This window comes from Phaeoacremonium minimum (genome assembly GCF_000392275.1).
Source record: "Phaeoacremonium minimum UCRPA7 unplaced genomic scaffold PA7_03_scaffold_132, whole genome shotgun sequence".
In the NCBI taxonomy this organism is placed as follows: Eukaryota; Fungi; Ascomycota; class Sordariomycetes; order Togniniales; family Togniniaceae; genus Phaeoacremonium; species Phaeoacremonium minimum.
Window position 1 is genome coordinate 190,513 of NW_006921039.1, and position 24,836 is coordinate 215,348.

The window sequence follows — 24,836 nt, forward strand, 5'->3', positions numbered from 1 at the left end:
TAGCCTATATCCAATGTTCATTGTAGCTTCAACTATCTAGACGCTCATGGTTCACTCTTGCTAGGCAAGACCGTCATCTCAAGCTCGTGGATCTAGTAATAGGCCCGACCCCAAATCGAGTGTGTTTTCGTGCTACGATCCCCGAGAAGTGATATTCAGACCTTGAACCGGAATCCATGGCTTGCCGCCTCTCCTGGCGCCGCATTGATTGCCCCTGCTACGTAAATTCCAGCATCAAGCTTCTTATTAAGCCGTACCAGGATGAAGCGTAGCACCGTCGCCGCACAGATGGCAATGAACGCAGTGGTGCAGTTCACACTGAAAGCAACGGTATACTGCGGACCGGCTGTTTTCGGATACATATAGCTGGCGTAGATGGAGCTTGTGTTGGAGACAGCGTTGATGAATGCGAGAGCTGCCGCGCGCTTTGCCGGTGGTCGAGGAATGGTGTTGCTGATCCATGCTAATGCGACGACGTAGCCGGTGTAGACACCCGGTACCTGCTTTCGAATTAGAACTGATCGATGAGTGAGAAGGATCTATTACTGACCATGAGCATCATCGAGACATATCGTGCTGCAGTGTTCATGGTTGCCGCGCCGAGAATGAATGCGGCCACGGCTACCCAAAGAGGCAAGATAATGTGCCAAAACCGCTCGCCTGTCCTATCCGCGTGCAATGCGTTAAGATAGCTGGTAATTACGGCTAGGACGTAGGGAGGGCTTGTAAGAAGCAGCGAATGCACATCTCCGTAGCCAAGAGTTGCAACGACTGTCGGGAAGAAATTTGTCACGGATCCGCTGGCAACAATGCAGAAAAGCAAAACCATCTTCTCAATGTCAGTAACACTCACGTTCAACAATGTCAAGACAAACAACTTACCAAGACATAGGTCTTGATGTCCTCGAAAGCCAGCTTCGCGCCGTGCCAGAACGTCTGCTCCTCACTGTTCACCCAGTCGTCCTCGCCGATATCCTCCTCCAATCGCCATGCAGCGAGCTGTCGCTCTTCCTCGGTGAGCCACGAGGTTGTTCGGGGAAAGTTGGGGAGGACGAAGAACGCGCCGAAAGCGATGAAGATCGTGACGACACCCTCGATGATGAACAGCCACTTCCACGCTCGCAGACCCTTTGCTCCATCCATGTTGCCTCTGACGCCAGCTGCGATCAGACCAGAAAACGCTCCCGAGATCAATGCTCCGCTGTACAAAACTGCGGACCTGAATCCCAGCTCCTTTCGGGTGTACCAACATGACAGGTAGTAAAGGCCTATCATAATGGTATGTCAGTATTCGCTTCTTCACAACTTTTTGGAAGGCCTTTCTTATTGACGTACATCCTGGGAAGTATGCAGCCTCAACAAAACCAAGGAAGAATCGAATCGCAATCAGTCCAGCGTAATTCGTGCAAGCCGCAGTGGCGGCCGAGATGGTACCCCAGACGATCATCTATATAATGACTGTCAGATCTTGCGCCATTACGTTGAACATGTATGTTTCAAACTCACACAGGTTGGCAGATAGAGGGCCGGTTTTCCGATCTTGTTCAAGAAAAGATTCGATGGAATCTGCATGAGAAGGTAACTAGTCGATCAATGTAAGTAGTGCAAACCAGCCATGAGACGACTGTTAGAAACATACCCGACGAATAGAATGCTGACGGCGGTCTAGCCAGAAGATGTTAGACACGGTGTTACCCGCCGAGCCTCTCTTCTCCCGCAACGTACCTGAAATTGCACGGATGTCAAGTTCAACTCTTCTTCTAAGCCTGCCAACCGAGCCGCGGCAATATTGTTGCTAAAGATACGCATCAGCGGCGAAACCTTCCGGTTCGGGTGTGGCCAACATACCGGTCGATGTAATTAAGAATATACATGATGATGATCGCGGGCATCAATCGAAGGTCAATCTTCCTCTTCAGTTTCGCCTCTAGATGAAGACGGTCTTCCATCGACATGTGAAGCAGAAACTCTGGAGGCTGTAGACCGCGGCGACCACCCTTGATGGCCGGCTCATCGCCAGGGTTATAGTCCGGTGGCGGTCCTTTCTTTCCATTCTCGACCTGGGCGATCTGGTCGCCCTTGCTCTCAGGGTCTGACATTGTTGGACGTTGCGTTATATCTAGAAGATCGAGTCTTCTATGTGTAATTAGGAACGGATTGTGTCTTCACGCGACAGCATTCACAACGCGGCGGTAGAAGAGAAAGTACCAGACTCAAACAACGTCACACGGGTTCACGGGAGATCGCCTATTTATTCCATGCAACACCAGCAGGTCCCTACCTCCCTTCTCCTCTCATGATCACCTACACTTACCCCGCTGGAGATAGTCTGCGATCTCCAATTGAGGAGGGTGCTAGGCCGAGGGCCAATGAGAGATGGATGCGGTAAGTGACACTGACATTGGGGATGTAACTCCCGGCCGGTGTGTCGGGAAGTGCAGCTCGGGCATATTTCCTACGAGAGAGATAGAAGAGTCTTGCGAGCCGCGGTACGCTAGGAAATCGTTCCCAACTTCTCCGCCACTTGTTCGTGGGGAAGCCAGCCCCCAGGGATCCCCATCATGTCCCTCTGGCTTACATGGTCCACTGTGCCGTACAGCAGCAACAGCAGGTAGGGGTTTTCCGTTGCAGCGCATCACGGATGACAGCGGATGGCTTCGTAACCTGGGGATGCCAGACAGACGTCATTGGCTCCGGCTCAATCCAGCAAGTTCCGGCAAAAGCGATTGAGTGGGCGCGCGCAGCGGTATAGGGACAAGAGGGAAGAGAGGGGGCAGGGGTTTCGGAGCTCGTGGAGGGTTGTGCGGAGAAGAGGTCAAGGGTCATAGGCCCGAAAGGCACAATGGGACCTGATTGGGACTGTCAAAACAGACCGTCTGTCTGGGCATGCGGCGATCTGGGCATAGCATTGCTGGAAATCATGGAATCATGATTATCTAGCATGTTCAGTCTAGTAGCCGGGACATTGAGTCAGTTGGCCACTTGACCGCCTGCTGCTGTTGTGGGGAGAATCATCATGATCCAAGTGTGATGCGGAATTCTTGTCCATGTCCATGATGTCGATTGAGAAGAGCTCGTGGTGGGCGCCTCTTAATTCCGCGGTTTGAACGCCGCCTATGTCATGGTCCTCCGCCCCCGCAAATGCCCTCCTCTCGTCACTGGTTTAGTGCTGTTGCTGCTCCACAGAAGCTTTCTTAGGGCATTCTGGTGGCTTGCTCTTGGCTGCTTAGCCATGTCTTCTCCTTGCCGGTCGTCTCTCCCGTCGGGCCATTTCTGTGCCTCCAGCGCTCGTTAATAAGCTTATCCCAACCACCACCGCCTGGCTGTCTCCATTCCAATGAACCAAGGCGTAAAAGAGCCAAGGTGTTATTTCCATTGTCTATGTCCATTCGTCGGCCGTAATCTTTTATCAATATTTCAATGTCAACATTCGATGTGGTAATCATCGGGTAATTGTTGGGTGCATGCCTGGTGCACACTGCTTAGCATAGCGTCTCCGGGTTACGGCAAAGTCTTGAATTGATGTCAATTGGTGGTTTGTACAGTACAGTATGATCAATCCCTAACCATAGCCAAGCTTGTCTTCTTCTCTCGCCCTGGCACGCATCCATTCCCAGAATGTTGCTTCTTTCACGTCTCTGCACCTTGCCCGGTCAATTCTCAACTATGCTGGGAAGAACTCCAACATAAGCGCCATCCCGGCTCTGGAAATCATCTCCTCCAGCTCTTTGGGAACACTGCGCGTGTCAACAGTCTGCCACGGTTCCAATAAGGGCCTCTCTCTTACAAGAGGATTTCCGGCAAGGTCTTTACCTTTTTGGTTTATTCCTCTATGTTTGTACATGAGTTGATCCATAGAGAGCATCCTCGTCCACAGACAAGCCTATGATGGATGGCACGGCAATATCATTCTACGTCTCTGGCGGTAAGCTAACCTCTCAGCCATTCAGGGATGGAAATAAGAATTTCGCAAGATTTTTCCATGAGTTCAGGAGTTGGCGAGCATTCCAGTATGGGTATGAACTCATGGCTGCCCCTACGGACGAAAAGGAGTTCATCAGGTCAGAGCACCTGCCGGCTTCGCATCTGAGCCGAAATCACTGTTCACGGTTTGCCAAGTATGAATGATTCTCACCAGGATTACTTAAACAAAGGTTTGCATTGCTGCTTAGTACTCTACACTTTTTTTTTTTTTCCTTTTCTCATCCAAACTCGTATCCGTCATGCCGGTCAACCAGAAGTCTGTTACCCTGTTCCGAGCCATTGTGGCTCATAGTATTCTAAGTATATTTCCTTTCATCGTTATCATCAGTTCCTTTTCGTCTCCTCATATCTCGTCAAGCTCGTGTGACAGATTACCAACGCCCCAAAGCAGACCCCTTTTTTGTGTGTATTTTGTCTTTTACCCCTTTTTTTGTCGAGTTTCGGTTTTTTCTCTCCTCATCACGGGCAGTGCCCGTTCCGCCTACTGGTTCTGGCGGCCTGCGAAACGGCGCTGCTGTCTCTCTCTGCCCTTCTGGTGGAAGGTGGGGTCGGTGCTTCGCTTATACTCGAGCCACGCCTCGTACTGCTGCTGCTCCATGGCGTTGTGGCCGCGAGGCTTAGGGTGCGGCGCCGGACGAGAGACTGGCATGAATGCGGTAGCCGGGGCCGGGTAGAAGGTTGGGGCCGATCCGTGCATCATCGGGAATGGCGGGCACGGCGGGCAAGCTGGAGGAGGGGGTGGTAGCATCGACGGGACAACGTACGGTGGCATCTCCTGGTACGGCGCGATGTTGATGTGACGATCGTGAGGAAGCTGAGCCGGAAAGCCGAAACCTGAAGCAGGCGGGAAGACCTGGTTCACGATGATGGGGGCCGGGGGAGCTACAGGCTCAAACTCAGGAATCGCAGAAATTGGATGATTGTAGTTGTCCTCCCACTTAGGCTCCTGGGGCGGTCTGGTGACAGCAGCGAAGGACTGGTGTACCTTGAGCTTTGTAGGAGCAGCAGTCACGCAAGAGGAGACAAACTCCATAGCCTTGGGGTTGAGAGTGGAAGACTCGGTCGGGCTGTTGATGCCTGAGTCTGGTGATGTCTTCTTGACATGCTTGGCTGCGAGGTTGGAATGCTCAGGGGTAGTGATAGCAGGCGCGTTGGTGGAATCGGAGGCATGATCATCGTCGATGCCAGTCGGGGGGGAGAGATATCCAGAATCGCTGCGCTTGAATCGAGCCTTCTCCGCGAGCTGCTCCTGGGTAGCGACAATCTTGTCTGTCGCCTCGTGCGGGTCGGATGGCTTGTCTCTGACGGCCGCCTTAATAGCCACGATGGCAGGATCCGCCATCTCAGTTCGCTGAGCAGCCAGGCGGGATAGGAGATCATTGAAGCGATTAGCTTCCTTGGGAGTGGTAGGACGCTTGCGGTAAGGGGATTCGAAGACGTGGTTGATAGACTCGATAGCAGGATCCCTGGTGAGGAGGTTGGTGGTCTCGTTGAGGTCGCGGCACTCTACCAGACGGCTGGCCGCCTTCTTGCGAAGCAGCTCTGGGGAGATACTAGCCGATCGAAGGTGTCGCACAGCCTTCTTCTTAGCAACATGGAGGTCGCGATCCTGACGCGGCTCGTCATCGATGTTGTCAGTGGTCTTGTTGAACATGGCGGTGTCATCACGATCGTAGATGAGCCTCAGTTCCGCGAAGGCGTGATTCTCGTGTCCGGCGATATAAGCCTTCTCAGCGATGGTTACATCGATGGCGAAGTTCTTGGCTCGTTTGGTTCGAGCCTTTGGCGTCTCAGGCAGCTTGAATTCGCGGACGTTGACAATATTTACAGTCTCGCTCTGCGACTTCAGGTAAACATCCTCCCAAGCACGCTCATTGGTTTCGCCGGTGCGGCAAGTGACATTGGGACGAGCAACTTTGACGGGATTGATGTGGAAGTTGTCGTAGACCTTCTTCTTCTGAGCATCGACTTTGGCCTCTTTGCGCGCCTCCTTACGCTCAGCACTCTTCATGACGCAGCGGACGCTAGAGTGGACAGAGCCAACTGAAGAGGGGGAGCTCTTGGGGTAATCAGGGAGAGGCTTGATGGATTTGGTCAAGTTCTTGATCTCGATCGGCTTGTCACCAGCTCTAAGACTGCAGATGGCCTTAAGATCAATACCGAGGATATCAGTGAGCTCGCGCAAGTGATTAATCCGGTCGTCGGTCGTGTTGCCGCGGCGGATGTCAGCGGCAAAGAGAGCCATGTTGACCAATTCTATCTCAACTCAGTTAGTTGTCACATTGGAGTCAGATTTCAACTTTGTGAAATTAACATACCTTTGGAGACCTAGAAAGGCGAAGGGCGGAAGAGATAAGTTATTGGCAGCTTTGCTGTAGTGTAGGATTGATGGTCTGCTTTTTTGAAGTCAGTCGTGCTCAAATGATTGCGAGTGATATAGCTCTGTGCGGTGGAAGGGGCACCCCCCTAAGTCTGCTCTCAGACCAATTCTTTTCGCGATGAAAGAAAGATCAAAAGACGAACTTACTTGTAGACAGAGCGTTAGATGTACTTCCAATTGATGGAAGAGCTGCTCGGGAATCGATGAATAAGTGGATGAAAATCGACTGGGTCGATTGCAATGTCAGTCGAGGCCCGGTGTGTTGCGGGGGAGCGTTGCGCAGTGGGCAAAGCTGTCAGGGACAGACCGAAAAGGCCTTGTGAGACAAGATTTTGTTGAGTGAGAAGTGATATGAGTGCCAATTGAGCTTTCTCGGGTGCTTGAGGTGCCAATTGAACGTGGGTTGTTGCTATGGGTGTTGGTAAATGGGGAAATACTCAGGTGATGATCAAGATGTCATATACAATTGATCGATTGGAGGGGAGATGGTAGACAGTCGATGATATGGGTAGAGAAAATATGAAGACTGAGAGGGGAGCTTGGTATGGGATTTTTCTCTAGATGAGATTGCTTCTCTGGGATGAGGTGGAAGAAATTGGGTTGCTCGAGGTGGCAGAGAAGGGTGAGATGAAATCGAGCAAGGGGATGAAAGGGGTCAATTGATGGAACGAAGGCCAAGCTTACTCTGGTCGAAAATGACCTCGATAAGTCTGGTGGACAAAGATTACTTAGTAGAGAAGATTGAGAATGAATTGGGCTGATTGAGATTTGCTTAAGAAAGATTGTGGGTGGAAAAGTTGGAGGGGGGTAGGAGGGGTGAAGCTCAAGATGGTGGGGGTTTGTAGGAGGACTTCGACGACTCACCACGATTGTTCGAGGCGCAACGCGGACCGAAATGTCAATGCTCAAAATGGTGAGGTGAGAACCGTGTGCCCAGCGGAGAAGAGGGAATGAACTAAGTCTACGAGACAATAGCCAAAATTTCTGAATAGGAACAATAGAATCCAGCCCACGACGACACGAGTTGGCCGGAGGAGAAGTTCGCGATGGTCACTCAGGGAATTGAAGAAACATAACACACTCGCTTACAATCTCTTGTGTTCAACTGCTCCTTCTGATGGAAACAGACCTCCAGCAGATTATCGTTGCTCTCGTTGTTTCCCTGAAGCTACCATCGAGGAGGTATTCCCGTAGTCCATGCAACCCGCTCCTTCCAAGCTTCAGACACCAGTTCCCAGTAGCCTGTAAACCTCGACAGATTTCCAGAACACCGACAACGCTCTACATCCCCCCTGAGGTCTCTAAAATACAATAACATGAATATACTAATATGATTACGGTAGCTGAAAGCCAGAGGTCCTTGTGCTGCGAAAGCCTGTTGATGCGTCTTTGGATAATATGTACGAACTCCGCATTTTAATATAACACAAGCCAAATTTAACATCTTACTTGGCGTCTGTACTTTCCTGGATACTGTTAGTCAAAACAATGTATCACAATTGCAGCTAGCTTCTAGTATTGTTCTTCGCACCAGTCAGGGATGAAAACACTGGCATCGTGTAGGCCATGAATAAGTGACATTCTCAAAGTCTTCGAAGTCGAACCAATTGAAACAAATCAACACTTAAGCCATTGAATTATACAGTCTGCAGACGTATAGTTGTATTGATATGTGTTTCCATTTTGCTATAGACACCTGACGAGCGACTTCGTGGGTTAAGACTCCGTAGCCATTACCCCAAACTTTCAAATAATAAGGGGTTGTCCGCTCCGTGGAGATACAATAATTCTCAATAACCCTTATACCTGAACTACATTGCCCCGATATAGGGGGATGTCAAGGAATGACGTTTTTAGCTGCTCCGACATATTGACTCTACTTGAAATGATCTGACAACCCAAATCCGCCCTGCCGTGGTCCCGTAGGAATAAGATATTCGTATAGTTGTAGTGAAAAGCCTGTCCACCGATTTCTCGAAGCACAATCTTTGCAACCAGCAGATACAGGCGGTTTACTTCACAGTCATTGATCATCTGTTGATTGGGTAAACTGGTCCTAAGCCGTAGCGGCATTGCCGCTCATGTAGGCAGCGAATGCTTTCTATATAACAGGTTAGATATCGTTCCTCAACTCTGCTGACATGTCAAACGGAAAACAAACGGAGTGAGACTTACAGCATTCCTTGTTTGAATGAACACAGTTCCTGGGCCGGTGAACTTGCATACCAATCCTTCAGCTGATGCAAAGCCTGAGATAATTCCACCTGAGGCAATTCGCTCCATCACATATTTGGTGTTCCATGCGACGAGATGTCCGTTGTCTACGATGTATTTCTCACCATCCACAAGCTTTTGGTTCTGTCAGCGGCCAAGATACAATGAAGCATTGATTCGTCGTCAGAATCACTTACGTCTTTGCGGATGATAGCACCAAAACTGGTAAGCCACAATAGACCCGTGCCACTGATTTTGTACACCCACAGCCCTTCGCCACTGAACATGGCCTTACCAATGCCCTGGCGCTTGTACTCGGTGATGACGCCCTGAGTACATGCGAGATAACCATCTTGACCAACAGACCATGATTCGTTACCAGTGAGACGGATGCTGGTGATGTCGCCCAGGAACGGAGGACCAAGAAGCAACTCTCCCGGCCCTGTGAAGGTGGAGTGGCCCATCTCACCTCCAGCCACCAGCTTCTTCATACTGAACTTGTATGCACCCTTCAGTGTGATCGTAGGTGACATCGCAATCATGACGCCTGCAAATATAGTCAGCGAGACAATCCTCTTGAGATAAATGGTGGTCACGTACCAGGCTTGGCATGGAGAGGGCATCCCATCGCCAATTGAATGGTCAGGATGGTGTTACAATCGCGATGACTGATCCTGTAACTACCGCCATTGAATGTGCCTACATCGTCGACAATCGCACTGGCGCCCACAAAATGTCCAGCTGGAGGTGCGCCGCCGACGAGGTTAGATGGATTGCTCGTATCTACAGCCGGCTCATCCTCGACCTCATCTCCACCGGGATACTGGTCCACTTTCTCCTGGGGGTACCCAGACCCTGGCGCGCCGGCATATGATGGTGGCTGGGAGAACTGTGGCTCCTGTGCTTCCTGAGTCGGTTTGTGGTATGAGCCGGAGCTATGGCGCATGTGCAGCGGGAGGCTCATGTTCGGGGCGGGCTGCCGTGGCGCCGGCGAACCTTGCTGCTGTGGGGGAGGCGGGTATGAAACCGGCGTCCCGGACTTGGGCGGAGGTGTGGTAGTAGGTCCATTCTGCGGCGGTGGCGGATAGCTCCTATTCTGCGCAGCTGCGTTTTGCGATGGAGGCGGAGGATAGAACTGTGTCTTAGTTGCCGGAGGAGAGGCAGGCCCCAGACCGAACGATGTCTTGTGTGCCGGCGCAGACTGTGGCGGCGGAGGGTAGTTCTTCTGGCCGGGTTGGCCTGGCGGGGCTACACAGCTCTCGTCAGCTCTTCGAAGCTTGATATAATGGAGGTGGGCGGCTCACGGGGATAATAATTAGACATGATGAGGATAGAAATGCTTCCAAACAGCAAAATATTCCAACTCAAGGTGTCTTAAACAGTTGAATGTCCTTGACAAGTTGGCCGTCGTCAGCAGAGCTCCCCATCATGAAGGAGCTGAAAGGATGCCCCGCACTTACACAGCTTGGCAGCTTGTTACACCCAAATGCCTCTAGCTCAGATCCTTCTGTCGCCTTGATTGAAGCCACAAGACACTCGCGAAAATCTCTGTTGAAGCAGCTCGCGAGAAATCGACGGAGGTGAAAGGTCGCAAAGAGCTCTGGTCGTCGTGAAGAGACAGGAGACGAGCTATGCAGCAGCTCGCGCCGGCAGAGCCGTCTGGCCGCCTTTTGTGGTCGCAGTAACCCGCATTCCTTCCCTTCGTGCATTAGGCGATAGCAACCCGTCAAGGCTGTGCTAATTTGAGCTACAGATCATCCGCAAGCCATCCAATCGCTGAGGCGCCGGCCAAATGCAGAGCAGGGATGTGGTGCTCTATTCGTGGCGCTGGCCTCTGCCCAGTCGGCGCTTAGAGCAGATGAAGGCGCCTAAGGGCCACCATTGGACGGCTCGAGTCTTCGCGTACAGGACCAAGGAGTTTCACGCCTCTAAACCACATCGTCTTTGTCGACCAGGCTAGAATAGCAATATTGTGCCGGATGCAGAAACGATGGATTTTCTTGATTGGCGACTTAACTGCATACCCGATCCACAGTTTTCGTAGTGCTTCGTCTAGACAAAGAGGATTTAGTGCCTACCCTGAATGGCCGTTTTGAGCTTCATCGTCTCGAGGCTACTGTGATGTCTATATCCAACTAGACAAATAGGAGTGCCTGGGAAGAAAGACAAGACAACTCTAAGTCGTTCACCAGATGAACGTCAATTACTCATGTACAAGCATGCGTCGGTAATTTCGCCTTTGTAACGGTGTATTGTGCTCATCCACTGGTTATTGACTAAGTGCTGCTAAAGGCCCTGTTACTCTCATCCTTGTCCTCATGATAGCTATCCTTACACTGGGGGCAAACCATTACGAAAACCAAGCCAAACTCCATACATATCCGTTCATAAGCTCGTCATCAATCAAAGATCAGACATTGTGGGCGAATCGATGCTTTCAATCCGAATCCTCTTCCTCGTCACTGGTCGCCTCAAAGTTCGACTTTGGCGTCTTCTGCTTCTTCGATTTCGCTGGCTTGGCAACCTCTGCCTCAGCCGCCGGAGCCTCAATCTCGGCAATATCATGACCTTGCTTACGCAGTTCCTTGTTGATAGCAGGAACAGCTTTCAGCAGCGCTTGATATTGGTCAATGGAGAGTGAAATTCCCTGAGACAAGATCAGCTAGTGCAGCTTCAACCTAGAAAGGAGTACAATCGCACCTTCTTGCCAGGCTTCATCTCGCCATCGGCATCGTAGTACTCTCGGATATTGATTAGAAGGTTTGACTTGAACTTTGAGACACCAATGCGTCTCTTGCTAGAGAGCTTGGGAAACATGTCAGCACAGATGCTGGCACTTCGCACAAGCCGGAGTGTCTTACCTCCCAGTAAGGGTTGCCCTCCGCATCCTTCCCCTCGCCTTGACTGGAGCTGACAGTCTTTGCCTTCTTGGTCGCCTTTGAAGTCTGGGCTACATCGGAGTCACCATCATCATCGATGAAGCTCGAACTTCTCTTCTTGAACCTTGCCATGTCGGATGGCGACGGGTAAAGTGTTGAAATAAACCGAGGATGTCAAATACGACGACAGCGATTATGAGATGAGACTGTCTTCGAATATGGTCAGAATTCACAAAATAAAGGCAAATCGCTCAGTTTGTCCAGATGGCCTGTTTGTACCAGTGTCGGCTGGGCTAAGTCACGCAGGGCATGTATGAAGATCAGGTACCGCCACACACAAACGGAAACTGAGCCTAGGATGTGACGCGCTCTGGAGATGAGAGAGCTTATCGTTATCGGCAACACGCGTTGAACTTCCACGTGACCTTTTGATGCAAGTCACGGAAAGAACGATGGACACTTGCAGGGGTTTAAATTGGCCGTTCCGCTGCAGAAATTGAGACAAACTCTCTTCGGCAGGTGCACGAGCCACCAGCCGGGGTCCCAGAACATTCGGAGCTAGGGGTCTAACTTGGCGGGCAACTAGGATTGGCGTCGTCGCGCGACAGGCTTGTTTGGAATGAATGCAGCCCCCAGACACAGCCCCCTAAAATAGCAGACATGTCCATAATCTCGAAACGCAGAACACAGGAATCCGATCAAATCCTTTCCTGATCTACGGTGCAAATCACTAGGGCTTGTCCTTCCTTCGCCGCTACTTCCGAAAGAACACCTTTCTTCCTTCGCCTCCCTCGTGGTTGCTGTTGAATCCTTGTCTGCCGAAGGCTCTGTTGAATTCCCTTGAAGTCTACATACATTGAACACCATTTGCGACGCCACGAGCTTTCATGAAAGAGGAAGATGCGCAACCAGCGCGCATCATTGCTGGTGGGATGGATACTATCGAGAAAATGGACCTGAATGCCTCCACTATCCCCAGTTCGCCCGTGAACACATACGAATCTATTCCTGAGAACTTTCAAGAACCGCGGAATCCGAAGACACCGTCAGCGCCGGCTAAGACGGAGGACGACATCACTACGACCGTTTTCCAATTCCTGTCCACCGCTACACCAGGCACATTGGGCGCCATCGCCGTGGGGCTCTCCGCTGTGACATATTTTATACTCGGTCAAATTGGGTTGCTCCTGATTGGAGCATTTGCTGGAGTTGTAGTCTTCGTGCAGTGGGAGGCCCGAAACCCTGAAGTGTCGCGTGCCGTCCGTGGCGAAAAGGGCGTTGATGTGCTTGCTCGGTTATTTGAAGACAGAAAGGGCAGGACAGACATTGCATTGACCGAGCAAGATGCAGATGATTTGGAGGCTGCCCTGGCTCGTGGCTTTGCGGATTTCCAGCCGGAGACGAAGGAAGCCTTGAACGGCCTCGTCGAGGCTATCATACGGGATTATGTCAAGTGGTGGTACGGGCCAATTGTGCCCTCAGACAGATCATTTCCGCTGTCATGCAAGAAAGTTCTTACATCCTTCCTGGTATCGGTTTCCAACCACCTGAGCAGGAAACGGCCAGCGGATGCATTCCTCGATTTTCTTACAAATTCATCTTCCATGGTTATCGTGTTCTTCTCCGAATTGTCTGCTGCCTTCACGGAATTACCCCCTGACTCGACGACAACGGCTGCAGATGTTATCTACAACTACCTTGCATCAAATCCAGAATGCAGCTTAGCCAACCTTCTCAGCCAGAAACAGCAAGCTGCAAAGTTTAGAATGGTTGCCGAAGATTTGCTTGGTTTTCTGGATCGGTCAACATATGACTGCGATCCGGCGCGAGTCTTTTTGAGAGAGATACTTGCCGGTGTCATACTAGAGATGACACTTCAAACCTGTTCAAAACCAGAATGGATTAACGGTTGGATCGTCTTCCTCCTCGAGGCCGGAGAGCCCGACTTCAGCCAAGCTATTGATGTTGGAATGCAAACTGGCCCAGACTTGAACCCTGCGTTTGCCGACATTGACGGTAATCTTGGTAATATCGGATTGACCAAGGGAAATCGGAACTCGTTCGATTTGGAGAAGAATCGCCGAAAAGACGTGATGGCTCATAAGAAGAAATTGAGTAAAGCGGACGAGGAAATGGAAGAAGCCATGGAAGAGATGAAGCGTATGAACAAAATGATTGCGGAAGAAGAAGCTCGAAGAAATCGGCAATCAACAAACACAGATACATCAGAAAGATTGGCGGATGCTTTGCAGAGAAATGCCGATGATCTCGATATCAAAGCAACAGCACCCGCAAGAGAGATGCCTCTAGATTTGGCTTCACAATTGTCTCCGTCAAAAGACACGTCAAGTGATGGACGCTCGAGCAAAGAGGAAGCAATCCGTACTCCTGTTACACCTCGGACTACCGAGTCATCAAGTCAAAATTCTTCCCCTAAAAGACACGACATGGAACAGTTCACGAGTTTTGACCAATTGGTGCCTCCAGCCCAAGACGATTCAGAGCTTAGTGAAGGAGAATCTCGCCGACCACCATCACTAAGCTTGCACAATGCTACCATCTCTATTCTTGATGATGCGCCGAGTGATACGATCAGAATCCGTGCCAAGCCTACCTGGGACTACCTCATCCAGATCGAGCCTGCCTCGTCTCATCACCCAGGATGGATGATTGTCAGGCAGTATACAGACTTTGAGAGACTTCACGAAATCCTCCGTCGGATTGCTACGATCTCAGGTGCCACGGCATTTACTGAACAGCACAACGACCTCCCTAACTGGAAGGTACATACCCGGGCTTCTCTTCGGGGTGAACTTGAACGATACGTACGGGATGCCTGCTGGTACCAACCGCTTGCTGAAAGTGCCGGAATGAAGAAATTTCTCGAGAAAGATTCGGGACATGCGAGAACAGAATCAAAGACTGGTTTTCAAGCCTTCGAGAATATGGGAAAGAACGTTCTTGGAGTGTTGGCAAATGCACCAAAAGGTGTTGCTGATGGTGGGAAAATTCTTGCCGGAGGCGTTACTGGCGTTTTCGGCAATATTGGGCTGGGGCCAAGGAAGTCGACGAGTTCTTCCTTGCAAGAGTTGACCACCAACAGCAATAGGCTGTCCTTGTCCACTCCTCCAAGGATGGAGAGTACAGTATCCCTGAACAGCAGTCGCAAAGGGCGAGACAGCATGGACAGCCAGAGATCCTCTGTGGTATCAATTCAACCAGGCAAGATGCCGCCAATGGAACGCCGTCCGAGCTACAATTCCCAGGGTGAACCGGAACCGGAAAGCTTGCGCGTCTCTAGGTCAGACAGATGGGAACGGCCATCTGTAAGTGCGCGCGGTAGTAGAGATAATAGCCGCGCATCGAGCATGGCAGCGTTACGGTCACCGCTCCGTTCGCCCTCGACCACCAGCCTAGATGCGATGAAACTTCCTCCTCCGCCAGACGCGATACCAGATGACTATGACTCTCCTGTGAGTCCTATCATGTCGTCTAAGTTACATGACACCATCTTGTCGCAACAGGCATCCCTCAACAGCCCTCAATATTTCACTCCAACACACGGTCAGGGAAAGCCGCCTGCCAATGGAGCTAATTATTCGGCCAAGCCTAAGCGACAATTTTCAAAGCTTTCTGAGCAAGAGACGCGCGTGGCTGTGGAGCTCTTATTCGCTGTTATTAACGAGCTGTACACCCTCTCCTCTGCCTGGAACATTCGTCGAACGCTACTGGCTGCGGCCAAGTCCTTCTTGCTTCGGCCGGGCAACCCATCTCTGACGTCCATCCAAACGCTCATACAAACGTCTGTTATTGAGGGGAATATATCAGACACAGGTATGGCAGCACACCTTCGCAAATTACGCGAAAACACATTACCGACCGAAGAAGAGCGGGCGGCATGGCCCGCAGATATGACTGCCGACGAGAAGGAGAAACTCCGTATCAAGGCTCGACGTCTACTCATCCAGAGCGGCGTTCCCGCTGCCTTGATGGGAGTGATGGGACAGGCCGCTACGACAGAGGCTCTTGGGCGCGTGTTTGACTGCTTGCAAATCGAAGAAGTTGCCAGAGGCCTGCTCTTCGGCGTCATGCTTCAGGCTGTACGAGAAATTACCCATTGATAGACTTTCGAGACACGGGCAAAGATGATGTAGACTAGACAATGGCTATTACGATTAACGATGGGATATGGGGTAGGGCATATACACTTGGCATGGGTACGCATCCGACGTACGCGCCACACTGGGAGGTCTAGAGGCCAACAGCATATGAAAGAGGAACGGTTCATGTAACATAGCATATATCTATACTAATACTTCTCTAACCACGAGTCTCGTCAAGACTCGAGGATCCATACAAGCTTATGAGGCTTCTGCCAGGTGCTGGTGTTCTCGAAGCTTTTGAACTAAACAACGCTATCAAGATTTCCTGAAGCAAAAACCCTGGTCCCATTGCAACTTGCGCCTCTTGTGGATCATGTTTGAGTTGCTACCATATACAGTAAGTTTGTATATTATTTCACAGGAGTGACTGGAGTTTAAAGTTACTTCCTACAAAAAGTCCTGTAATCTCCTAGCTGATACCTCTTGTCCTTATCTAACAGTCAGCTGCCCATCCTTTCTCAGCATAACATGCGTATAGCTTTCCGGAAACAGAACTGGGATGACTGGGGTGCTTGCACAACGGCCCGACGTCCTGGCTTTGTTTTCTTGGTACAGTCCTCGTAGCCAATCCACTAGCATCTATGCAAGAGCGCTTCCTATTCTGCACATCATCCTTCAAGCCCGCCGGCTTAAGAATGGTAAAGCCTCACCTATGGAGTTCTGATATCCTCGAGAGGATAAAAGAGCACCACGCTAAGGTAAGCACTAAGATGCGGACAAGACGAGGGATTGTACTCTATTAGTGGGACCTATACCGGTAGATTCCAAACCACCAACACGAGCGGCTGAGAGAATGCAAGCCAGAAGCTTTTCCCTTGGAAAACAGCTGAAGGATCGCAATAGGCAGCAACTTAAAAGGTGCTTTGCGAGCCGAAGAGTGCGGCTTATGCCATTCACGACATGCGGATAAGGATGTAGGGCTGGCTTTGCGCAACCGGCAGAAGCGCGCATGCACATGTTCCTGTGCTACAATGACACTTCTCTAAGAAGCAGGTAGTTTAGATAAGGAGGGGTTGGGAGGAATTCCGTATCACGTCTTTATCTCTAGCTTATTCTTCAAGTAGGGTTAATGGCTTTGATAATGCAACAGAATGAGTGACTCTTCCGATCATCTCGGATTTCGGCTGACTCATATGTTATTTAATTGAATTTCCCGGGCACCGGGTATAAGTTGGATCCAATGCCCGGCCTGCGCTTCATGCGAACGGGATGAGAGGATTCAGGCCTCCGATCGCTTACAAAGACTCAACATGACTGATGTCGATTTCACCTCGCTATTCAAGACGGAGCGTCTCGTGTTTCGGGCCATCGCTGATGACGCCGCAGATCGAGAGTTCATTGCAGATGGAGTCCTAGGCGATCCTCAGTCCCTGGGAACCGGGATTGAACAGCTCCTCCGACCACTTAACAAAATGGCAATTGATGAGCTGTTGAGCTTGGTAGTCAGCAAAGTGCTCCTGGGCGTGATGATCTGCCTTCCTGGCGAGGAAGAAGAGGACGAAGATGTCAAGGATGACGAGCCACTCAGCGACGAGACAGCTTCTAAACTTGCAGAAAAGAAACGGGAGAAGGAGAAGAGGATGAAGACCCAGCCGTGGAAGAAGCCAAAGCCCATCCCAATTGGGCTTCTGCTGGTCGGTTTCAACAACGCCCCATGGGAAGCTCATATCAGGGACGTCACCTTCAGCATTGGTATTGCCGTCCCCTGGCAAAATAAGGGGTATGGGTTTGAGTCATTGAATTGGGCCTTGGACTGGACCTTCAGAGTTGCCAACATGCACAGGGCCAGCATTGAAGTACTGGGGTGGAATCCTCGAGGTTATCACCTCTACAAGAAGTTAGGATTTGTTGAGGAGGGAAGGATGAGGAAGAAGATGTACTATAATCTGCAGTGGTATGACAGGATACAGTTGGGGATGTTGAGGGAAGAATGGGAGGTTCTGAGGGGCCTGAGAACAAGTGAGTCATTGACGGATAACTCCCTGTAACCTGCTCCACACGGATACACATCTTAGCAAGGATTGAGGTTAGGTATATGATAGATTCTTGGATTGAAATAGGCCTAGCTCTAGCTTTGATCTTATCCAGAGTTCCATTCATATCATACTTGCAGCGCCGCGTCTTCCCGTGCTGCATGTGATCCCTTTCTCCAAGAGTCTGTAGGGTCCAATTTTTTCTTATGTGCCTTTTCTTCCCCAACTCTTCCCCATCCGCCACCGCCAGGAGTACAGATAATGATCCTATCTCCAGCCTTCATTGGGGCACTATTCTTAGCTCCAAGATTGATGAAGCGCTCTTCATATTCGGTCTCTTCGTCGTTGTTGTTACCGTTGGCTTGACCGTTGCCGTTCTTGAGTCTGCGTAGCTGCTTCTCCCAGCTTGCTTTCTCGACATTCCTAACCCAAAGATTCAAGCCACATTCAGCGTCCTCTCCTCCAGCTAATCCATACGGGTGATAGACTCGTCGCTCACTGAGGATAGAAGCTTGCACAGGAATCCGGAACTCGATATCTCGTGTCACTCCGTCACCACCGCGATGCTGGCCATTGCCTCCTGAGCCTTTGCGAATCGAGAATTCACGCAATATTACAGGGTATCTCCTCTCGAAAACCTCCGAGTCTGTGATGCGAGTATTGGTCATATGGGTATGGACACCACTGGTACCGTCCCAGTCCGGGCCTGCACCGCTGCCGCCTGCGATGGTCTCGTAATATCCGAAACCCTTGACCTCTTCCTGGCCGGCCATGTTTCCACCGAAACCGAAAGTGAGGTTATTGCAATCACCTTGGCTGGCGGCACAAGCCTGGAAAGCTTTAAATATCACATCCGTTACTCTCTGGCTTGTGAGAACATTGCCTCCCACCACGGCCGCATGATCAGAAGGAGAAAGCAGCGATTTAGGCGGTATCTTCACGTTGATGGGCTTGAGGCAGCCCTGGTTAAGAGGAATGTCTTCTGAGATCAAACACCTCAGACAGTAAATAATGGCACTTGTTTGATGTTAGTGTCTTGTGCATCCACGTAGAAGATTGATCATACCTGTATGTAACGGCTTCCGGAGCATTGATATTGCCGTAGACCTCAGAGCCAGTTCCTTCAAAATCGAACACTGCCTCGCCCTTCTCCGCATCAATTGTGACCTTCAGCTTTATTGGACTTCCGTCATCCATAAAATCAACAGCAGAGAGATCCTTGCCTTCGAATTTCTTGCTGACTTGCTTCAGAAGCCGTCGAACACAGAATTCGGCATTGTCCTGGATATTCTTCATGTAGAACATGACAGTGTCTTCTCCGTATTCCTGAATGAGGTTCTCTATCAACGAGATGCCCTTCTGATTTGCAGATACTTGGGCACGAAGATCGTTAATGTTGTCTGCGAGGCAGCGCGTTCCACTGCAGCCCGGATATTTGGCGGGTTCTTTGTAAAACAACTCTATTACTCTCTCCTCGTTGAATTTGCCTTCACTAACAAGCTTCTCGCTCTTGATAGCGGCTCCTTCCTGGTATAATTCGCGAGAATGTGGTGGCATACTTCCGGCGGTAATACCGCCGATGTCAGCGTGGTGAGCACGCGATGCTGCATAAAAGAGAATGTTTTCCCCCTTTTCATCAAATGCTGGCATCGTAAGCGTCACGTCCGGGAGATGGGTTCCGCCATACGAGGGATGGTTAGAGATAATCACATCGCCCCGTTTGAGATCTCCCTTCCAAATTTCAGCCTGTCGTTTTACGCATGTTCCCATGGAACCAAGATGAACGGGTAGATGTGGTGCGTTCGCAACCAGGCCTCCGTTTGCGTCAAATATAGCGCAAGAGAAATCGAGTCTTTCTTTCACATTGGTGCTCACACTCGTCTTCTGTAGCGCCCTCCCCATCTGTTCCGCGATGGCCATGAAGCGATGGCCAAAAACACTCAGAAGAATCGGGTCAACCTCGCGGTCCGACTGATCTCCTTCCTCTTCGCCCCTGCCCTTGTCCTCTTCTATGTTGATGACAACATGGGTTTCAAGGACCAGTGCCTCAGCTTTCGGGGTCACAACAATTGTTTGCGTACCATCAGCCAACATCGCTGGTCCTTTGACGCTACTGCCCACATCCAAATCATCCAATTTATAGATAGGGGTATCCAAACGGCCGCCTTCAAAATAGACTTCTGCAGTTGAGTGTTTCTTGTTGTCTGTGACCGCTTGTCGCTTCAGCGACTTTAACTGTTGGTCGACCGTCTTTTCAGAGTACCGAAAGCTCTTGCCAATACCTCTGACCCGAACATCATCAACAATGATATCTCTATCATCTAGAGTAAACCCAAACTCGTAGCGGTGGTGCTTAACAAATGCCTTTCCAAACGCCCATTCTATGCCATCAAAATGTTTTTTTGCATCATCTTGACTAGGCTTGATGATCATGAGAGCAGATTCTGTTCCTCGGTATCTCATATTGAGATATTCCTCAAACACAATTTCTTTGTCCTCAAAACCTTGTTCTTTAAGGGCATTGCGTGACTTCTCCTTCAACTTCTCCATCTTTTCCTTAAGTTCGTCAACGACTTTCCCGTCGTCAGCCCAGACCTTTGATTCAGGTTCCTGCCTCTCGTCCACGACATCAGCTAGAGCCATGCCGTACGCTGAGAGAACAGACGAATAACGATGAATCAAAATTTGCTTGATACCCAGTGCCTCCGCAATGGCAACGGCGTGCTGACCACCCGCGCCACCGAACGTCGCAAGTCGATGTTTTGAAGAATCGTGGCCTTTTGCCTCAGTGATAGAACGTATGGGACGGGTCATGCTTTCGTTTGCGACGGTCAAGAAGCCATATGCCACCTCATCGACGCTCATATTTTTGCCAGTGTCCTTGTTGATTTGATCAGCAAGTTCTTGAAGCACCTTCTTACTGGCCTCCACGTCAAGGCCCTCATTCTCATTCTTGCCGAAGATCTTGGGGAAGAACTCAGGAAGTAATCTGCCAAGATACAAGTTGGCATCTGTGACCGTTGCCGGTCCTCCCTTTCGGTAGCACGCCGGTCCTGGGTGTGCACCAGCTGACTCTGGACCGACCACGAATAACCCGTTTCTGAAGAACAACATTGACCCACCACCTGCCGCGACTGTGTTGATATCCAGTTGTGGTGATTGGATGGTAACACCCGCCGTTGTAGTTTCGAACGTATGATCATAACGACCCTCTCCATATCGAGAGACGTCTGTACTAGTGCCGCCCATGTCGAAGCCGATCACTGGTATTTTCGTTTCCTCATCATAAGATGTGATGGCGTAGCCAACGACACCGCCTGCGGGTCCCGACAGAATGGCTTTTAGACCTGTAAACTTCTCCACGTCTACGAGGCCGCCGTCGCTCTGCATGAACTCGCACCTTGCACCCCGGTCCCCCTTTTCCTGCTTGACACTCTTAGTGCCTAGTCCACCCTCGAAACCATTTTGGAATCCGGATATGTATTTCTTTATAGCAGGGGTCAAGTATGCATCCGCGCAGACTGATGTAGCCCGAGACACTAATTTGATCATTGGCATGAGCTCGGAGCTTAGCGATATGTGTTTGAAGCCAATATCTTGAGCAATCTTGCCAACTGTGGCTTCATGGTCGGGAAACGTATAAGCATGCATTAAGCATACTGCTATGCTCCTGATACCTTTGTCATATATCTCTTGCAACTGCTTTCTTATTGCCTCTTTCTCGGGCCTTCGTAGAATTCGTACTGCCTCGCCGGACAAGCCCATGACCAGATCTGCTTTCTCAGCTTCTGCGGTTCCCGCTTTCACCTCTGCTTGTGTGATCTTCCGCGTTGGATCTTCAGCGTAGTCCTCGAGCGTGACTCGCTCATCGATCTCCACGACCTCGGAATAGAGGACGTCGGGCTTGTGGATGGCTAGGTCGAAAATCTTGGGCCGCGACTGGTTCCCGATAGCTAAGCAGTCCTTGAAGCCTTTGGTAACCACCATTGCTATTGTCTCGCCCTTACGTTCTAACAGCGCATTCGTAGCCACGGTGGTCCCCATACGAATCGACTCGATCTTAGTCGTGTCGAGGGCTTCCCCGCGTGGGATCTCGCGCTTCAAGAAGTGCGACATGATGCGCCGTATGCCCTCCAGCGGGGCATCTTCATAGTTGGCAGGGTCTTCGGACAAAAGCTTGATCACGATATCCTCCCCATCCACATTGCCCACGCAATCTGTGAAGGTGCCTCCACGGTCAATCGCTATTCGGATGCCCCGCTCGCTTTTGACGTCAGCCATGATGGTCCTCGGTCTTCAGTAATGATTAGGGCTTTAGGTCCCATATAAGGGTTCTAAATCGAGATTATAGATTGCCAATCGAGCATCAATCTAGCATTCAAAGTGGTAGAAATCGGGCAGAGTCAAGAGACACGAACAACGACAAAATGTCACTATCGTCCAACCTCACCTGTCGTCATACTCACACGCGATACCGATAAGAAACCTACCCCACAGTGGGGAGGCGATTGAATTGCTAATCCTATAGTGGCCCAAGCTTCCTACAATTTCAGCAGCTATCAGTGCGCCCTTGTGCTCATTGCCGGTGTTCCCTGCACCCTAGCAATAGAATGCACTTGTTTGATTGGCGCCCGCGTCACTGATCGGAGGGATGAGCCTTTTTGATTCTTGTTGCACTTCAATTGTGGCATTGTACTGTGATCTTCAATTGTAGAAAGCCATGCTTGCTAATCTAACCATGTCTACAGTTCTTGAGGAGCCACGGCAGCTTCTCGAGGCTGACATATGGGCTCTCTTCATACAAGCCCCCTATTCACTCGCCTTATTGGCGGAAGTGTGCCCTGCATCCGAGGGTGCTGTCTACGGCTAACTGCGGCTACAACCTTGCATTGGGATGAGCCGTGTCTATGAGGCTCGAAACTCTTCCCACCGCGGTACGGATTAGGCAGAAATGGCCAGATCATAAGCCGATGACCTAAGGAAAGCCGAAGGGTCAAAACCGTTGATAGTGACGACTCATGTCGCACAAGGCCAGTCAAGCCGTCGTATGCCGCCTGACTTGGGAAAGGAGTGCTGGCACCGCGCTAGTCCATCAAACGCCCGGCTAGAGCCATCTGCACACCCCCTGGCAACAACTTGAGGCTCAACCGAAGCGGTGATCCTGACCTACTGCACAATACGGCCTTCTGAGCAAGTGCCTGACCCTGCAAAGTGCGTTGTTAGCAACATGTTGCCATGACGTGTCTGAACAAGTGATGTATAGTGAGGTTTGATATCAGTGAGTTTGAGAAGATTGTTTTACGCGGTTTTCGTCGGCATCACACCAGCAGTAGTCCCGGATACTCCAGGACAACCAGTGCTCCGATGGCCCCGCGGCGGTCATCATGAAGGAGATACGGTAACCAAACAAATGAAGACTACTCACCATCGTCCATGAGGCACGCGAATCTCAAGCGGAACAGCACGCCGGATGGTCTGATACACGTAGGTAGCGGTTCAGAGCTTCTGGCGGGTACTGGCGCGTCGACACCAGCCTGGAAACCCACATTGGCAGCATCATGTCCGAGTTGAGACGTAGTCTGGTTGGTGTTCAAGCTTCCGGCCGGAATTTTCCTCGCTTCTCCTTCATGGCGCTGACCTTCTTTCTGTCTTCCTCGAACCTCTTCAGGAGTTCGGCTTGCTCCGCCTTCTTCCTCTCCCGTAGCTGGAATCGGTAGAAGTTGGTCATCTCAGTCTTCTTCTTCTCCTGCTTCTCTAGCATCTTGCGACGAGCCTCCTCTGCCTCGTCGCTACGAGCGGGTGCATTCCTTCCACCCCTAGTAACAGTGACAAAGCCATCCTCATCAGGTTCGTTGCGTAGCCTCTTCGCGAGCTCGTTCGCCTCTTGCTCTTTCTTGTTGAAGAGTGTGAAGAATGCATCAACACTGTTCTGCAAAGCCTCCTTGTCAGGATACGAGAGACGATTATGAGACCTCAGCCATTGAGATCCCAATGCAGGTACTTTGCTCCCGATTGATTCTCCCCAGACGGGATACTTTTTTGTTTTGTGGACCTTCGTGATGGCTTTGAGGACCAGGTCCACGCTCTTCTCATCCGCAAGCAAGACTACAGCCGTGCTGCCACTCTTCACTAATCGACGTGACCATGTTTCCGGCATGCGCGCAATCTCTTCGTCCTCTTCATCCGATTCGCTGTCATTCCGCTTCCTTTTCCGGGAAATGCTCGCCAGCCTGGCTGCTTGCGCTGGCTCGAGAGACGCTGGAGATGCACTCTTGTCCGCTTCGAAGGTGATGCTCTCAAATCGGCCATTCCCAACAAGATCCGAGAAGATCGCACGGAAGTGCGCCTCTGTACTATCAACGGGCACGTTCGTCAAGAAGAGGCTTCGAGAATCGTGGGCGGTGGGGAGTTTGGGTGCATTTCGACGAGCGTAGACGTAGTGAATGACGCTGTAAGAATATGCCGGCAATGGCGGTATGCTGATGGGGAGAACGGAGAAGTCTCCGATTTCTCTTGGCACGGATGCCATGACTGGGTGTGCTGTCCAAAGGCCGTCGTGTCGCTATCACCAGTTTCGTTGTGAGCGAGAATGAAGCTTGGATTGGCATGGAAAGAAAATTCAGTGCTCTCTGAGGCCCCACTTCCAGCCTTGCAGTGGCCGATCTTGCTGATTGGCACAATTATTTAGCGGATCGGGAGGCGTGATAGCCCTTGTAAGTTCTCCCAGCTATTGCTGAATGCTCTAAATTCTGGGCTGCACAGACCAGACCGGAAACGAGAGTGAGTTTGTTTGGGAAGCGCACGTGTTGACGGTCTCCGCGGGACTCTGTAGACCGTTCAACACAACGGTATCTCAAGGTCATCATTCGGGCCCGGACAACACGGCCACCGACCGGAGTCCCTTGATTCCCAGAGCCGTCAACCCGCCCGGTCTCATTCGCTGGCTACGGGCAAGTTAATTACGACACTTGACAATGCCTCCGGCTGGAGCCTGTCGCTTCGGCAAGCCCCTCGGCCGAAAAAAGCCGTAGGCGTCATTAGTCATTTGGAGCCAAATAGTTCTCTCCACCTAAGACTACTACTTCGATGATGCAGAGTTCCATCTAGAAACTCACCTTTTTCAAGTTTTCTCGTGTAGTCACTTTTCATCTTTCAAAACAACATAATGTGTATGTCGAACACATGAGATTCTCAAAATCTTGGTGGTAGTGTCCGCTTCGACTCTTAAGACCGTCATGGCCAT

General features: G+C 50.8%; 7 protein-coding genes across 7 annotated transcripts; 1 reads left to right on the top strand and 6 right to left on the bottom strand.

The window, feature by feature from the left end:
- Positions 1-155: 155 nt before the first annotated feature.
- Positions 156-2,099, bottom strand: UCRPA7_1807 (putative pantothenate transporter liz1 protein; the record flags this gene model as incomplete). The annotated part of the gene is made up of 8 exons (XM_007914386.1): positions 156-500; positions 551-829; positions 883-1,268; positions 1,336-1,447; positions 1,507-1,582; positions 1,640-1,665; positions 1,726-1,795; positions 1,849-2,099. 8 exons carry the CDS (start codon positions 2,097-2,099, stop codon positions 156-158), a joined length of 1,545 nt encoding a protein of 514 aa, XP_007912577.1.
- A 2,366-nt stretch (positions 2,100-4,465) lies between these two features.
- On the bottom strand, positions 4,466-6,229 carry UCRPA7_1808 (hypothetical protein; the record flags this gene model as incomplete). The annotated part of the gene is made up of 1 exon (XM_007914387.1): positions 4,466-6,229. The coding sequence occupies one exon, from the start codon at positions 6,227-6,229 to the stop codon at positions 4,466-4,468; it is 1,764 nt and encodes a 587-aa protein (XP_007912578.1).
- Positions 6,230-8,420: 2,191 nt separating this feature from the next.
- On the bottom strand, positions 8,421-9,524 carry UCRPA7_1809 (putative duf124 domain-containing protein; the record flags this gene model as incomplete). Its single annotated transcript, XM_007914388.1, has 4 exons — positions 8,421-8,465; positions 8,540-8,713; positions 8,776-9,125; positions 9,179-9,524. The coding sequence occupies 4 exons, from the start codon at positions 9,522-9,524 to the stop codon at positions 8,421-8,423; spliced, it is 915 nt and encodes a 304-aa protein (XP_007912579.1).
- Positions 9,525-11,015: 1,491 nt separating this feature from the next.
- On the bottom strand, positions 11,016-11,589 carry UCRPA7_1810 (putative transcriptional coactivator p15 family protein; the record flags this gene model as incomplete). Its single annotated transcript, XM_007914389.1, has 3 exons — positions 11,016-11,225; positions 11,279-11,383; positions 11,440-11,589. 3 exons carry the CDS (start codon positions 11,587-11,589, stop codon positions 11,016-11,018), a joined length of 465 nt encoding a protein of 154 aa, XP_007912580.1.
- A 5,281-nt stretch (positions 11,590-16,870) lies between these two features.
- Positions 16,871-17,608, top strand: UCRPA7_1811 (putative gnat family protein; the record flags this gene model as incomplete). The annotated part of the gene is made up of 1 exon (XM_007914390.1): positions 16,871-17,608. One exon carries the CDS (start codon positions 16,871-16,873, stop codon positions 17,606-17,608), a length of 738 nt encoding a protein of 245 aa, XP_007912581.1.
- Positions 17,609-17,721: 113 nt separating this feature from the next.
- On the bottom strand, positions 17,722-21,874 carry UCRPA7_1812 (putative 5-oxoprolinase protein; the record flags this gene model as incomplete). Its single annotated transcript, XM_007914391.1, has 2 exons — positions 17,722-18,610; positions 18,660-21,874. The coding sequence occupies 2 exons, from the start codon at positions 21,872-21,874 to the stop codon at positions 17,722-17,724; spliced, it is 4,104 nt and encodes a 1,367-aa protein (XP_007912582.1).
- A 1,309-nt stretch (positions 21,875-23,183) lies between these two features.
- UCRPA7_1813 (putative meiotic recombination protein dmc1 protein) lies at positions 23,184-24,122 on the bottom strand (the record flags this gene model as incomplete). The annotated part of the gene is made up of 1 exon (XM_007914392.1): positions 23,184-24,122. One exon carries the CDS (start codon positions 24,120-24,122, stop codon positions 23,184-23,186), a length of 939 nt encoding a protein of 312 aa, XP_007912583.1.
- Positions 24,123-24,836: the final 714 nt, after the last annotated feature.